At 39.4% G+C, this 17206-nt stretch overlaps 1 protein-coding gene across 22 annotated transcripts in view; it reads left to right on the top strand.

The window, feature by feature from the left end:
- SGIP1 (SH3GL interacting endocytic adaptor 1) overlaps positions 1 to 17206 on the top strand; it is a 151277-nt gene that overhangs the window by 52083 nt on the left and 81988 nt on the right. For 20 of the 22 annotated variants that reach the window (XM_082227572.1, XM_082227581.1, XM_082227582.1 and 17 more), the window contains one exon: positions 12780 to 12843. In XM_082227572.1, coding sequence (XP_082083698.1) covers positions 12780 to 12843 — 64 coding nt within the window. Of the gene's footprint in view, positions 1 to 11995; positions 12168 to 12779; positions 12844 to 17206 lie in introns of those variants that run through there. The other 2 variants (XM_082227576.1, XM_082227579.1) reach the window with 2 other exon arrangements.

Genomic DNA, 17206 nt, shown 5'->3' with positions numbered 1-17206 from the left:
TGCCCATGCCTGGAAGCCGATGGGATAAGCAGAAATTGCTTTTCAACAACAATGATAGTGGGAGCATATTACCTTGCCCATAGATCTCCTCAAATTTCTTTCATAAGGATTTGGCAGCAGTAAATATCAATAAAAGGGAGCAGGGGAATTAGGATTGGGTCAAAGTTTATTCTTCACACCTCCATAAGATTTCCCCTTATTCCTTGCAGAGTTTTCTTATTCCTCTTAAATGAAAGTTTTGATTTGCAGTTTTTACAGAACTATGGGACCATTACAGGGAAGAGCTGCAGAAGGAGGCTCTAGAAAATAAAATTAGACAGAAAAAAGAAGGGATGTGATATATTATTGTGGGATGGGGAGGAATGGAATATAATCTTCTCAAGTAGAAGCAAGACTGTATTTCATGTTCTATATTTCTAATTCAGACATGAGTGAGCAGGCAGTTTTAGGGTAGAAATTTGCCCTGCTGTTTCCTCCATGAATAATAACTTTGTTCTTGCTTCCTGATTAGATGTTCCAGATAAATAATAATGGCAGCTATTATACCTATGACTATCTGACAGTATTATATTTCTCAAAATGTAAAATAAGGAGGCAAGAACAAAGTTATACTTCAGTGGAAAATTCACAGTATGAACCTGTTCAGACCTAGGAGGACTGAGTGATTCTTTTTAAACAACAAAAGAAGTGGAATTCTTAAAATGCATCTTTTTCTGCATTCCAACAGAGAATGAAATATGAGGGCAATATTCTGCCTATGTCATGTTATGTGGGGCATTTTCATTCAACCACATGGAATAGAAAAAATATTCAATGAATGTACATAAACTGAAAATGTTATTTTGAGCTCAGATTTTTATTAGAAGCAAGCATCCACGATTCAGCTGAATGATAGAAAATAATAAAAGATAAGAGAGCTTTTAAAGAACATGAACATACTTATGAGTAATATAAATAGCAGTTCTATGAATGAAATCCAAATGGTGCCTTTGTGCTTATGAAAGGGCTTTTGACCTGGCAGGTATTGTTGCTAACAGAAGAATGGAGGAATTTTATGCAAGTTTTGCCTTCAACCCCCAGCATCCTGGGCTTCAGTGCCTAGCAGACAGGAGTGAAGCCCACAGGCTCAGTCCAGTCTACCCGCAGAGTAACCTGCCCACGATTGATCAATTTGTGGGCAGACTACAATTTGTGGGCAGGCTGGGAGGAAAAGGAGGGATCCCAGGTGAGAGCTGGGAGGGACTACTATCCTCCATAGGTGGGGGGGGCTGAGTATTATTGTTGTTGTTGTTGTTGTTGTTGTTGTTATCTGGGTGGGAAGCTAGGACTACAGATCAATGTCAACTTACTTGAAGTAATTTTTAGTGAATTATGAGACTAAATTCCAAATGAATATGCATAGGATTTGGCTGTGTGGATTAGATCTTACGTCCACTATAGTCTTACTTGGTAGTGTACAAACAAGTGGCTTTTTCCTAAGCTTCCATTACCTGACCAGTAACCAAAGGGGTTTGGTATACATAGGCAGATATATTACATTTCTCTGTTGCACACAAAATCCAAATGGAGTGAATGTGACTCACCCCCAAATGGAAGCCACTGGTGTTAAACTAGCAGAGCAATGAGAATCATATGACACCAAAAGTGGGACAGTTGCATTTTGTAGTGAGAGAGCCACCTCCAGTGCTTGCGGAGTTCTAGAGTTTCAAATATCCTAATGAATTCCAACTCATCAGTTTCTTGGTGAAGACTAAGCTAGTAGCACCTATCTATAGCAAAAGGCAGAGATTCAAATCTGACTTATATGCTGATTTATCTTCATTGCCAACATTAACAAAATGTGATTTTAGTCTTAATTTTTCTTTGGGAAGGTATGGAAAAGTGATTGGGCATCAGATACAACATTTCTACATGGTGATTTGTTTGGTAGATGAACGAATGAAAATTGCTTGTTCCTGGTTGATATGTAGAGTAACTTTTAAAATGCAGAGGGACAAAAAGTTTTTTTTTGGGGGGGGGGACCCTGGAAGTAGTAAGATGTTTCAACAGTGGGAGCTTTCCCATTGTCCATTATTGCAGAATAGCAAAAATGGGGAATGTGTTGCACTCCAGATTTTGTTGGAAACCAACCCTCTCCAGCCCCAACCAGCATGGCCAGTGTTCAGGTATGGTAGGAGCTGTTGTAGTCCAGCAACACCTGGAGTTCACAGCTTCTGTGTCTCTGCAGTATAGTTTTGTCTGAACATTTACCAACTTTACAGTCTAGGATCAACTGCACCTGTCTAGGATCAATATGCTAGTTTTTAGCCTCTCTTATACTTACGGGTGTTAATGACTTTTGGTTTGCTTATTTAGTTACTTACCATATCTTGTATCTTACCCTTCTTCCAAAATGGAGCACAGAGTGCAGCAACAATCATAAAAGGCCATAAAATAAAATACCAAAAACTGACAAGGCAAGATACTGCTGAGGGTGGGGTGGGCAGGCTGGTAATGTTGAAAAGGGATTGCATGTAGTCACAGGCCACTGTAGGCTAGCATATGGGGTAGGCAAGAGAATAAATATTGTCACCTTCACTAGCTGAAGGGAGATGAAATTCCATTTGAAGCAGGAAAAACACAACTTGCAAACTGGCAGTGCATATAAACCGGAATGGAGAAAGTCCTAATAAAGCACTTTAAAATGTCAGCTTTCACCAACCTGCTGCCCTCCAGATGTTTTGGGCTACCATGCTGGGGCTGATGGGAGTTGTGATGCAAAACATCTGGAGGGTATCAGCCTGGCAAAGGCTGGGAAATGCGATCTTGGTCTAAGGTACATTTTGCTAAGGAGGTATCACAATACACGATAAACAGTTCCAGAGTTTGGATAAATGACAGCATTAATTACCTTGATAGATGCTGAGCTGGAGGGATTTGAGAGGGGAGAATACCGCAGCAGGAAATCCTAGGCTGCCTTACTTAACAGCATCCACATTACAAGCAAACAGTAGACTCAGTTCAAGCAAAGACTTTTAAGACTCATTTCAGTGAGACGCATTTAAATGCAGCCAACTTTCCCATTTAAATGAGACTTGCAGCATAATCTTATACATGTGCACTCTGATGCGATTCCTATGGAATTCGGTGTCTCTTTGCTCATTACTACAGTTTTCCCCTAAAAGCTTCACCTATGCTGTATCTTGCATGCTGTAAGGCTTACAATAGCTGAATAACAGACTGCTGCTAGTTATTATTATACTTGTATTTCAGATGGAGGAGGTGGGTAGAGCCTGGAATATGCCCATGTTCCTTCAGTGAGTTCATAGCTAACCAGAGGTTTGAACTGGAGTCTTTGCAGTTCACACCAAATGTCCTTTAATGCTTCTGCAGCTGTTACTCAGCTGCCTCGTCAAATCTATGCCTAAGTAAACCCATGTGACATTTCCTGGCATTGTGGAAGCCCTTATAGTATATAACATGCAGACATGAGCTGAAGTGGCATTTATTTTACATGATTTTCTGTGTCCATTTTGCAAATGGAAAACCTCTTATTACTTGATCAGATAAAGGTACAGCTTCATTCATAGCAGAAACAGCGGCATCAAACTGTAGTGTTGCATCAATTACAGTATTTATAACAAATGTGTATACTTACTGGGATAGGTATTGTGAGAATATACAGTACATTATAGTGAAATCTATGAAATAATAAAGCAAGTTGAATTTAGAATATTTTTATTTTTATTAAATTGGTATACCGCCCTTCATCCGAAGATCACAGGGCACCTCATAACAGAAAAATATAAAACAAGAACAAAAAAACAAAAACAACAAACCAATAACCCCCCTCCCACAAACACCTTTAAAAGGCCATAGAATGTTTAATCAGCCAAAGGCCTGATTATAAAGAAACATTTTGCTTGGTGCCTAAAGATATGTAAGGAAGCTGCTAGGCAAGCCTCCCTGGGGTGAACATTCTGCAAACGGGAAGCCACTGCGGAAAAGGCCTGTTCTTGTGTTGCCACCCTCTAGGCTTCTCATGGATGGGACATACAAAGAAGGGTCTCAGATGATGATCACAGGATCCAGGTTGGTTTAGAAACAGAATGGTGGGCCTTGAGATATTGTCTTTGAGATCCTCAAAGAGCTAAAGCAAACTTCATTGACATGGAAGATAATACATGGTTTTATAGCATATACACACCACAAAACACACACACTGCAGGTGAAGATACAATGCAAATTGTGATATGTATTTTCCAATAAAATCTGGATGATGGCATTTTATAACTGAACAGGCATTGTGGATTCTTAGAACTGGATTACTTTCAAAGTGTCTCCCTAATAATACAATACTATTAGCAGTACAACAATAGTACAGATACTTTAGCATGAGGTTGGCATACTTGCAGATAATAGCTAAATTGTGTAGAAACCAATAGTAGTCATGGATTTATGGCTAGAAAATGGGTGACAAGATCCATAGATTTTTAACAAGGCCTCATCAACCTTGTTAAGTTCTCCCACCCCCACAAAACACAACCAACTACCAACAGAATGGAGGGACCATTTACATGACATGGTTTTATTTAATAACTTTGCAGTAAATACCTGCTTTTGTATTATATGTTCTTGTATCTCAAAAGCCAGTGGAAAGACAAATAGCTTTGGCCCTTAAGAAGGGATGTCTCAAATTTAATAATATAATTTATGTAGTATTTAAACAGGGGGCGCGGGTGGCGCTGTGGGTAAAAGCCTCAGCGCCTAGGGCTTGCCGATCGAAAGGTCGGCGGTTCGAATCCCCGTGGCGGGGTGCGCTCCCACTGCTTGGTCCCAGCGCCTGCCAACCTAGCAGTTCGAAAGCACCCCCGGGTGCAAGTAGATAAATAGGGACCGCTTACCAGCGGGAAGGTAAACGGCGTTCCGTGTGCTGCGCTGGCTCGCCAGATGCAGCTTTGTCACGCTGGCCACGTGACCCGGAAGTGTCTCCGGACAGCGCTGGCTCCCGGCCTATAGAGTGAGATGGGCGCACAAACCCCAGAGTCTGTCAAGACTGGCCCGTTCGGGCAGGGGTACCTTTACCTTTACTAGTATTTAAACAGCAAGGATAGCACGTCCCTAAATGTCATGTCATATTTCTTTTGATTTTTTTGGGGGGGGGGAGTGCTATAAAACTTACAATACTCTTTGGTTATATACAGTAATAGAGTGGGTGGGTGAACCAGAGACTACAACATTCAGGCTATCCTATCACTGAGTGTAGTAAAAATATCAATATTGTGCTGTGTCAATAGCCTCACAGTGCACCAACAAGGCTCTTTCCATCCTTATGTAGGACACAAATTACTTTGCTCTTTGCCTAACAGCTTAGTAGCTTCCCCTCGTCATATCTTATTAAATTATTGTGTCTCTGTTTGGTTTCAAAATTGCTTTGTTGTTTTAGTAGATGGTGCCAGATATTTTCAAAAGAATGATCTAGTGATTTTTGTCTGAAATGCTTCTCAGTCCAGTGATATTCCATAAACAAACTATAGACTATTCATTATGAACTTTCAAATCAGAGTTGATACAGTATTTATAAAATTGATGCCTTATGGGTGGTATATATTTGGAGTGTGGTAACCTCACAGGAACTGTCTGATGTGTCTTTGTGATGTTCTGTATGATCAGTTACATTGCATCTGTATTGCGTGTAGCTATAATTCTGAGATCTCTATATCTGTGAGTCTTGATATCCAACCTGGTTAGCCTTCCATTGACCTCTGTTTCCAGATAACTCTGTTCTGATCTATATTTCTGAGCCATGGCTCTGTTAAAGCAGTGCGATAGCAAGGCCATTGTCTCACTCCAGCACTTCTAAGCTTTTTTCCTTTCGTCCCCACTGTGTGACATCTGCAATTCTACTTGTAAATGAGTTCTATAAAATATTAATGAACATATCAGATTGTCATGCCAGCCATTCAACTTCTATTTGCAGTATTCTGCAAAGCAGCTTTGTAAAAAATGAAGTAAAAAATGAAATGGGGCACAAATTCTCTTTCCCTCCCTCTCTCTATATATACATGATAGAACTACAGTTGTCTATGGTGCACATTCATTTTTTTTTTTTTTTTTTGTCCTGCTGTCATTTCTTATGAATTTTATTTCTTGGACTACATATAGTAATGGGTTGGGTTTGTGAACCAACGACCCGGATTATAGAACTTCCTCCCCAATGACATTTGGTTATCTTCTGCGTTGTCCTCATTTAGATGCAAGGTGAAAATCCCTGTTCCTGGGTTAGAGGGAGCGGCCTCTGGGTGCACATTGCAGTTCCCTTCTCCTCCTCCAACAATTAAATATATTTAAGAGGTCAGTAAAGTATGGTCTTACTTAACTGTATACTTAATCTAAATCGAGGCACTTGAGAAAGGAGAAAATTAAAATTCAGCAGATGTCAGAAGATGCCAGTGTTACTATTTCTGATTCATACATTACATCTTATTGAAGCTTCTAAACAAGGTTAACACTTCTCTGGTTAAAAATTAGCCTTCTTGACATGTTACACATTTCTTATGTTGCCTTAAGGACAGAAAGAAATGTGCAGGGGCAAACTTTGGTCTTCTATATTTCAGCAACACCCTGTGTGAGACGAAAATCCCCCCTCCCCGCCTCTTGCCTTCCATTCTGCTTAATTCACAGTTGCGGTACCCTGCAGCGCCCCCTATGTTTGACACCCAGTGCAGTGGAACTGATCACACTGTCCTAAATCCGTCTCTGAAATACGTGTCTCTATGATAGCAGCTCCTAGTAGCAAGCTTCTTTTTAAGTATTTTTCTGGTTGTGTAAGGAACAAATAGGTTGAATGGAAAATATTCTAAAAGAAAATCTAGCCAATAATTAATAATTAATAGAAGTATGGTAATTCTTTTCATTACGGCTAACAATATATTCTTTCCTCATATTCAAAATGTTAATCCTGTATTCTCTGCAGATTATTTATGCAAAATAGTGTTTAATTATTGCAAAAGCCAGATCCCTTTGCTTTTGACAATGCAAAGTGATGTTTTTCTTTCTGTCAAGGTTTGTTGCTAAAAATAATTAAATTACTACTTACCCCCCTTTCCTACCCTTTGGTTTTAAAAAAATCAAAATTTTAAAAATGCACAACATTTTGACTTATTTCTTTGGGTTAATGTAACAGAAGTTTCAATCCCTTATTTTAAGAAATTTTGGTAACTTGATCAAATGCTAGAGGAAGTTTCTAGTATCAAGTCAAATCCTCTCCTGCTAAAAACACCAATGCAACAAATTTCCCAGTTAATTAATTAATATTGCAGGAATTGCATGTCTCTCAACTAAAAGTGAATTAAAGCTAGTCAGTTTGAAAGAGAGCTGTAAGAGAATAGAGGTAGAAACACATTACTTTTGCTCTAGTCAAAAAGGTTTTGCAGGTTTTTGAAACTAAACACCTGAAAGTTAGATGAGCAGAGCTCCCTCTTTTAAAAAATGCTCAAGCTCCTGAGAAAAACAAATTATTATTGGTCTTGGAGCCTAACTACTCTGATCTTATATTATGTGGTTAATTTCTGTTTCCTGTTTATAGTTCACTGTGGGTATTCCATCGTAATAACTATAATCAGTGTGTTTACAGAATCGTATGACTCTTTTGGTGTTTAGTTTCCAAAGGAATAGCCGGATTAGAAATGAAATGTATGAAATATAAATAGTTACAATTCAATTAGAGCCAGAATGTATGCAAAATAAGTAGTGTGATCCTTTACCATGGCAGTGATAGGTGATAAAATAATGGACTTGGAAATGCTGAGTTAATTAACATCTGCAGTTGGAAAGGAAACCACTGGCTGCATTCAGGCCCAAAGGAATAGAGTTGAACTTCTTGATGAATGTAAACTGAGCTGACAGGCTGCTGGTAGCAGACAAAAGCTTTTATTTAATATTAATGAAAGTTAATGGCATATAATCACTATTATCTTAGTGGGTTTTTTATCATCCTTAGTATGTGAGTATGGGACTTAGTTTGTATAGAACTAACGTACCATAATTATTTTTGCACATAATTATTTTTGCAATTATTTTAAAATCCAAGGAAGCAACTGCTTTCCATGCAGTTGCTAGTATGTACTTCACTGGCTTACCTTGGTGTCTGAATTCCCAAAGGTGATTACTCTCTTGAGTTAAATGTCAACTCATATTCTTGAACAACCTCTTAAGTGTCTTTTGTATTTGGATGCAGTTGCAAGAATAGAGTCCAGAGTCTCTGTAGCATATTAGTGGTGCTGCAAATGTTTTCAGGCACAATTTGCTTCTCTTAGAAAATTGTACTGTCATTAGCAGTTGGGTAAAAGTGCAGGTCGACCTCTTCAAGACTGAACCTTTAATGTGAATTGCAGCATTGTCTGTTTCTAGGCTAAGAGATTTGGTTTCTTTCTGCCGTATCTCCAGAGCACACTAGTGCAATAGGCTAGTGTGGAGACACCATCTTGGCCAAGATCATTCAGGGACATCCAAAGCAAGTGCTTTATCGACTGTGGTATCATGGTCTCTCTTTCATTTCTGAAAACTATTTGGGCAATTGATTAAATTGCATAGGAAAATTATGAAATTGTCCTAGACTGAAAAACTGTTCTCTCAGTCAGTGTCCAGCCATCATTTCTTGGAAGCTGGTCCAAACCTATACAATCTTGTATGTTATGAAAGGAAACATCAAGTTTTATTTGAGAAATAACATAAAGAGACCATAGTACTTGCATTTGGCAGTTTATCTAGCTGTTCATTTAGTTCTTCAAACAGTGCTGTAACTGAGGCAGATTGTGGAAAAACCATGTCTCTTCTAGAAAAAGTATCTCTTAGCTTCTTTCAGTTCCATTTATTGAAGCTCCTTGTGTTTCTTGATGCCTAATTGGTATTTGTAGCCGGGCATTGCTGTATCACATATAGTTGTGTTATTTATTTAAAATATTTTAATTTTATGTTTCTGTTAAAATATCCAAAGCAGTACATAAAGGCAATGTATCAGAAAAAAGTGTAATACAATTTGAAACAGCAGCACCAGCAAAGGAAACAGTTGAAAATCAGAGTGCTCTGACAAATGCCCTTTAAACATTGTTCCCTGTCCCTGATATCCAGTTTCAGTTCTTCAGATAAAATGCAGTGGTGAGAGGGTGGTAGTTCTACCCTACCACATGGGATGTTACTGTTCCTTCCCTAATGATCAGAGTTGCAGTCCAACAACATATGGAGTGCTACAAGGGACCCTTCTTTGGCATGCCAAATATCTGCAAAGACTAAGGAATTCTGGGACTTGCAGTTCTTTAAAGAGTATGTCATGTAGACATGTATCTTCAGACCTTTAGAAGTGGGGCAAGTGAATATGGTGTGGGGTCTTTTGATAATATGATAATATGAAATGTGAAAATATAAGACAAAAATACATTTTCATGGCATTTGCATATGAAATGATGTCTGAGTTTGGGGATATGCCACCTGGACATAAAAAAAACTTCACTGTGCATTACCTTATAACTTAGCTGCACATTATCTTACTTCAAATAAACAGGTGGGCTCATTTCTTCTGAGTCAAATGTTGATGGATGTGTTCTGATAACATGGCCGGTTTTGGTAGTTTCATGTGGTTCCCCAACTATGAAATACCTACCCTGATGAGGTTTACCAACATGGTTTGTTTTTAGTTACCAGACTAAAACATTCCTGTTTGTTTTTATCTTTTTTTCCTTCAACATGTTTGCTGATGTTTTCTTTGGATGTTGCATTTTAATTTTTGTCCTGATATCCTTATACAGAACTGGATTGATGTGTTTGTATTTTTTATATAAAAATACTTACATAAGGGTTAGGCTAAAGCTTTATCTGTGGTTTCCTTTTTGTAAATGGTTTGGTTGGTCATTCTATGCCAGCCTTCCCCAAACTGGTTCCTTACATTAAATATAATATTTTATTTCATATTGTTGCATGCCATCCCTATCTCTGAGCAGTGCAAGATTCCAGGCACTTACCCATCCGAATGAGGGACAGCAGAGACTGTAGTGTCTTTAGGATAAATGGCTTATTCACATATATATACACAACCTGAGCCTACGATGGGGGAGCTCATAGCATTAGCACCCCAGAAGGTCTTGCTTCTCCCATAGTCACAGCCTTGGATTCAAGCAGAAATCAAGCATGTCTCCCATTCTCAGGCTTCTGCTTGCTTCTAACCCAGCTCTCTCTCTCATCTGCCCTGGACTTTGTTCTTCTCACTACCAGCCAGCAGAGGAAGCCCCCCCCATTGCCCCCCCACTTCCTTTCTTATACTAATGACGCATACTTATACTAAAGGTCAGTTACCAAGAAGCTGGCTTGGCTAATTCAACAATGGAGTCCTCCGTTAGATTGTAACCCTTGCTGGATTGAGGAATTAGAAGGGACACAGACATACAGCCCTAACCCTTCCCCTCCAACTCACAACATGATGTATTATATTTTTAGATATACATATGGAATGTTTTATTCCCCCATCTGAAAGCCAGAATAGGCTGTTGCTGCCTATGGCAAACCTGGATTTCTAATATATGAAATAGCTCATCGTCGGATGAGGATGACTGCTCAATGTATTTTTCCCCCAATAGTCATGACTAAGCACCCTTTTTATAGGCAGTGCTTATGACATCAGATTACTTTGCTCTCCCTCACCTCTCAGTCCTCCAGAATCACTTGTGCTGATGACACGCTTTTCCCCAGCAACATGACAGAGTTGCACAGGCTCTACTCTCTCTAAAGATACTAGCAGGAAATGTGGGAGTGTTTTTGCGGCAAGGTGATTATTAGCTTGGCCTCTGGAGCTTAAATGAGCAGGTATCACTGTAGCAACGAGTTTGGAGGTATAACAGTAGCCATTCCATTCTGACTTACATAATGCTCACATAGAAATGCTTAAGAGTTTCCTTGGTGGACATTTCTCTCTCATATCTAAGGATAGACTAGTGGTCTAGATATTTGCAGCACAGGAATATTTTATGGAATAGGAGGCAAGCCTAAACGCTAGTGAAGAGGAAGTATTGAATGAAGCAGGGACTGGATAAGAACAGCTACAAACCACTTTAGTTTCAGTGTGCTATTCCCCGCCCCCCAGTATCGCAGACCTGTAGGATATTATTGCTTTATTAAAGTATAGAGAACAGTTGCAGACCCTCCAAGTGTTCCTCTTTTCCAGGGACATCCCTGAGTTCTGATTTGATCCCACAATGTCCCACTTATCCTTAGGATGTCTCTATTTTCATTGGAGAAATATTAGAGGGTATGGAGTTATCTGACTCCTGAGTCATCTGAAGGCAATCCTGTATAGGGAAGGTTTTTTAAATGTTTAATATCTAATTATGTTATTATATATATTGGAAGCTGCCCAGAGTGGCTGGGGCAACCCAGTAAGATTTGTGGGGTATAAGTAGTAAGATTATCATTGTGGAATGGAATGTCTCTATTTTCTTTGGAGAAATGTTGGAGGGTATGCAGTTGTAAGCCAACAACTGGAGGACCACAGGTGAAATGCGCTGAAAAAATGCAATTATTTCTGCTAGAGAAATTATGTTATTGGAACATAATTGTAATTGTGGAAGAAAATAATGTAGCTTCTCCAGAGACTGAGCTGTGTATTGCTGCGACTGGGGCATAGAGCCCATTTAATAGACTTTCATATCAGCAGATGAAAACGATTGGATGTTGCTGTATAGGCAGCCAATGGTTACAAAGAATGTCAATGGTCCAAAAACGATCTTTGTTTTATGCTTGGGGGGGTATGTTTCTAAATCAGGGGTAGGAACTTCAGGCCCACCAGCTGATCCATCGTTTCCCTGAAACCACACACAGGTGTTAGGTGATGTCACTCCAATGAGTGGGTGATGTCAGCTGTGATGGGTGGGGCAAACAGATCCCTGCAGAAAGCAGGCTTGAGCCACCTGCTCATCAGCTAATAGGTGGTGCTTTTAATCCCACCAGGTTTGGCTGTGTGTGCTAGTTCCCTGCACTCACACAATCAACACCTGCAGACAGCAGGAGTGACCTCCATGTACAACAGCTGATGCATGGAGAAGTCAACCCTGCCCACTTTGACCACAGGAGGTTCCAAGTGCCCAACAGCCAGCTAGCTGTGGATCATTTGGGAACCACTATGCAATGTGTTTTCACAGGTAGGCAATACATAGTGTATGTGTTGTTAGCCGCCCTGAGCCTGGCTTCGGCTGGGGAGGGCGGGATATAAATAAAATTTATTATTATTATTATTATTATTATTATTATTATTATTATGTCATAAAGATATGTAGTTCTCAAGTGATTTCCCTGCTCACCTGTCAAAGTTAGCCCATGCAGTGTGGAGCCAAAAAGATTCCCCACCCCTGTTCTACATAAACACAACAGGAACATGCCACGTGTTCCCTAAACAGCTTACGAAACATGGCAAAAATATGCATTTCTCATGCCTTGAAATATCTGGCATTTATTTTCTTATTTTCTTCTATCAATTACTATGTCACCTGTAATATTGCCTTAACTTAGGTTACTTGAAAGTATGTTGCACTGATTTAGGATTGGAAAGAAATATGCTTTTATGTGTTTTTTCTAACTGTAACTTTGTAAATTACAGAGCCGTAAATAGCATTTTATTCATTATGCCATAATATTTTTAAAAATTATTTTTAAAGTTTCTGTTAAATCTTCCAGCCTAACTAACTCAGGCAGGCTTATAACAAATTTAAAGCTACCTAATTTGTTCAATTTATATTTTCCTTTTGTCTCCACAGGATTGAAAAAACGTACAAGGAAGGCCTTTGGAATACGGAAGAAAGAAAAGGACACTGATTCCACGTAAGTATTATTTATGTTTAAAGAAGTACTGGTATTTCTGTATTGCCATATGAAATATATCAAGGCGAAATAGACTATGGAGTATAGCACATCATGTAAAATAAAAAAAAAATGAATTCTGTGTAAGTATTAATTTATATTAATTTATAGAAGAATTTCTATACCACCATATCATAAAATATATCAATGCAGTGTACACTAGAAAACATCATTTAAAGTTAAATAATAAAATAGGGATAATTAGTTCAGGTGACTGACTCATCAAAAATTAAACAACTGCAAAGGCCTGTCAGCACAAAAAATATTCAAGAGATGCATGGAAGTCAAAACCAAGGAAACCTGCTGAATCTCAGCTGGGGGAGTGTTTCACAGCATGGCTGTGGTGATTCTAAATGCCTGACCTAGTTGAAGCCAATCGGGACTGTGCAGCATGAGGGACAACTAACAGTGATCCTCTTGAAGATCTCAGTGATTGGACTGGAATAAAAAGGCTCAGGTGGTCCTTAGGTTTATAGAGTGGAAGAGCAAGGGGGCTAATGCTGAATGGTTAACAAGATTACACCATTAACTCATGAAATCTGCATTTTGACATGCACAATGGAAAACCAGCAAAGCAGTATCCAGTAATGCATACTTTAAAATACATAGCAACCTTACACCTGCATGAGTGAGACAGCTGTCTGATATTGTGAGAATGACAGACAATTTGGTGTGTTTCAAGTCATGGATATTTTATAGGTGGTCTGTATTTTGCCCCTTTAAAAAAGTCTTAGTGGCTATGCTTCATTCCTCAGAAACATAGTTCTCTGAAAGCCTAGGAGTAGGCTGAAACTTTCTTGTTCTAATTGCATAGTATATCTAAACATGAGCCTTGACAGTAGGCAAAGGACATGTCTTAGAAAGAGAAAACATTCTGACACTTTTTGTCTATGCAGAATTGTCCTGGCTTTTCAGCTATACTTCAGTGTCATGGTGATTGTTCGCCAGCTGAGGTTTAGAACATAATGGGATTGGTGAATAGCTTTTGATGTTAAGCTGTTTTGTAACATGCGATGCTTAACCTTTCTGGATGATTGGGGGTGGGTTTGAACTATTTCAAGTGTTTTCCTGCCCTCTATTTCTATAGCACTTTTAGGGGGCAGGAGGTACAAATTGAACTATTCCCCCCCCCCTGAAAACAGAGTGGAAAGGGGGCGTTCTGGCTCCCAGTTGCTCAAGAACTGGAAAGAGGATTCTTTCCAAAAGCTTTCATGTTTAGATTGCTGTATACATATGCAAATCTTCAGCTTAAGCCATAATAGGCAATACATACTATTATTCCTAGGTACAGTTACGCAAAAGGTTTGGACAGTTGATCTGACAGTAACACACACCCTTGCTATCTTTTATATAGGATTGGGACATGCTCAACTTAGTGCAGGAAAAAATTCTGCTCTTCAGCAATCTCTCACTACACCCAGTAGGCAGAATAATCAGTTCCTACTCCTTTAGCTCCTCCTGGAGGACAGGGGAGGTGTCTTTGCCTCCCCCCACCCTGAGAGCTGGGTGGGGCTGGCAGAGGCAAGGGTACTCCTCGTGTCTGAAAGCACCAGTTTAGGTGGAGCAATAGGCACCGTGAAAGTTTCAGGGAAAGGCTCTGATGGCTATGGAGAGGGAAGCATGGCTTGTGGATCTTGTTGTGGAAATGGGTGAGGCAAGAGAGCAGGTTGAATTCCCTATCCCCCTTGAGCCTTTCCTGGTTCCTTGGCAAACCATCCATCTGTATTGTTCTGACTCAGCCAGCCCATGATGAGGGTGGCGAGGGAGAGAGAGAGTGGTCATACTGTTTTGGTTCCTGTGATTATTGCAGGTCAATTTGTGATTATTGTAGGTCAGTTATTGCTGTGATTATTGCAGGTCTATTTGTCAGTTTCTTGGGTGGTTTGGGGATTTGCTTTTGCCAAATTCTTTTGGTGACCTGGGTGAAAGTGAACAACAACGTTAGTTCCCAATAACATATTTACAATCTGCCCCAAGTGTAGGGAGAAACAGTTATTTCCTCATCTTTAAAGGTGTGTGCCTCTACTGCAGCCCTAGCCTGTGAATGGGTTGCTTAGCAACAGGTAAAGGAGGTTGCTGCAACTATAGATTCATTTAAGCTGACAGAGAATCCACCTTCAGTGCCTGAAGTTGATCAGTGCTACAGCTCCATTTCTGGAACATGTGATAAAATAAGGATAATGGTTCTCCTCAACAAGGGACAGATTCCTCACCACTAACTAAAACTAGCTTTTGTCCCATCTAAGATTAGAATCTTTGACTTTCTCAGCAGGTTTGAGTTCTGGCACTTCTCTGATTAAACATATGCCTTATTTACCTAAAAAATGTAATGCGTGTGCACAACAAACTCTTTGCAAGCATGGATGATACCCAGTGTTCGTCCTTCTCAAACTAGACCCACTGAAAACCAACAGGCCTAAGAGACTTGTGCATTGATTTTCAGTGGGCCTAAGCCTGAGAATTATGAACATTGGATATCACTTTATAAGTTCAACTCCACCATTATATGTCTATGCAGTAACAATTATTGTTTGCTGCCATGTAATAGCAATCATTGCGAAAAATACAAGGCAAATTGATTATTTTTTTTATTACATTTTGAAAATTAAATGTTTGGATTTGTGTTCTTCTAAGCAGGGTTAACTTGAGCGACTCTCCCTAAATCGTAAGAGAGAATTATTTATATTTCCACTGTAAGTGGAATGTTTGTTGTTCATATGAAACATTAGGTGAAAGGGGAGCAGGGCCAACTGAACAAAGAACATCAAGAAGGGAGCAGGCAGAATTGTGTGTTTTGAATTATTATTCACTAATGTGTCTGTCTAACAACAAAGCTCATACCAGCTCATATTTAAGAACTGCCACCCCCCCTGCAAACTTCAGTGTTGATAGCTTGCAACAATGGCATAGAGACAACCGAAACTGTTTTAAATATTTTTCTATTTTTCTCTAGAGGAAATTGTTGAGATAACAACTAACCTTCTACATTGCATCAAGCTGAATGCCCGACATAATCTTTAATAATTTAAGTTTCCCTTTTTATGGGCACTCTGGGAGCACTAATGGTATAGCTTTATAGTATCATAAAGTGGAAGTGTGTAATTATAATGGGCTGGTTGAAAATACAATTTTGAAACACGTAAGTTAGCAGAGACATTAACTGCTGAAGACCCTTGTGCTGTTTTCCTGTTCAGGCATTCTGGGTTTTTCTTTATGTTGCAATATGGGTCTCCAACTATGCAGACTTACAGAAGTGAAATGAGCCTTTTCTAAACCTCTGTTGTTAAGAAACTGTAGGGGTCTTGTGTTGTCAGCTCTATTCCGGTACTACTACTCTTCATATATGTCACACAATCTTCATTGTGTTCAGCCTGACAAATAGCCTTCTGCCGGCAAGCAGTTATTTATTTCATAGATACAAATTTGAGGAAAAGGGAGAAGCATTCTTTGGGTTGCATCTTAAGAGTATGTGGAGAGGGTTTGGTGTTGCTTATACCAGCCCCTACGCCTTATATACCTGACCCTGGCTCCTCCATTTCTGACTTTTGTAAGTTTACTGCGAAGATCAGAAGGGAGGTTATAAACACATTCAGCAGAACATTCTCATAATCCACCCCAGAACAGGAACTCTGAAGGTCAGAAGTGGAGCTGACAAGGGCAGGGTTCCATGTTCAGTGAGAGAAGATTCATTATTTATTAAAGTATTTTTACTCTACTCTTCAGTCGACCAGGCTTCCAAAGATAAATTAAAACCAGTGATAAAACATTTTAAAAGTAAAAATTATGCATGTGGTCTTTAAATGAGCTGTTCAAGAAAAGTGACTATATAATAGCAGTTTGCTTCATTAACTGATACTTCTTTACTTCTTTCCTCACAGGAAACCCAGCCAGATGGGCGGGGTATAAATAATAAATTATTATTATTATTATTATTATTATTATTATTATTATTATTATTCATCACAGGGCAGTTTCTTGAGGTGATCTCTGTGAGGGGAAGAAAGGGCCTAGAACAGCTGGTAGACATAGCTATGGTGATAATTTGCCTCATTGGCTGCCTCTTCTTCTGTTCAAAGTCAACTAATCGATGTCGATTTGATTAAAAAGCAGTCCCGCATTGTGTCTCGACTCAAGTCCCCTTCATGTGTGAATTGCATAACCGAGCATGATAGGATGAATGGAGCAGTGGCGCTGCCTCACTGTCCCAACCCTCAAGTGATGCAGCTCCTTCGCCCTTTCTGTATGTTAAAGGTAAAGGTAAAGGTACCCCTGCCCGAACGGGCCAGTCTTGACAGACTCTGGGGTTTGTGCGCCCATCTCACAT

Source organism: Podarcis vaucheri (genome assembly GCF_965113315.1).
Source record: "Podarcis vaucheri genome assembly, chromosome: 6".
Taxonomy (NCBI): Eukaryota; Metazoa; Chordata; class Lepidosauria; order Squamata; family Lacertidae; genus Podarcis; species Podarcis vaucheri.
The sequence above is the reverse complement of the archived record's forward strand: the minus strand, read 5'-3'. Positions and strand labels throughout refer to the sequence as shown.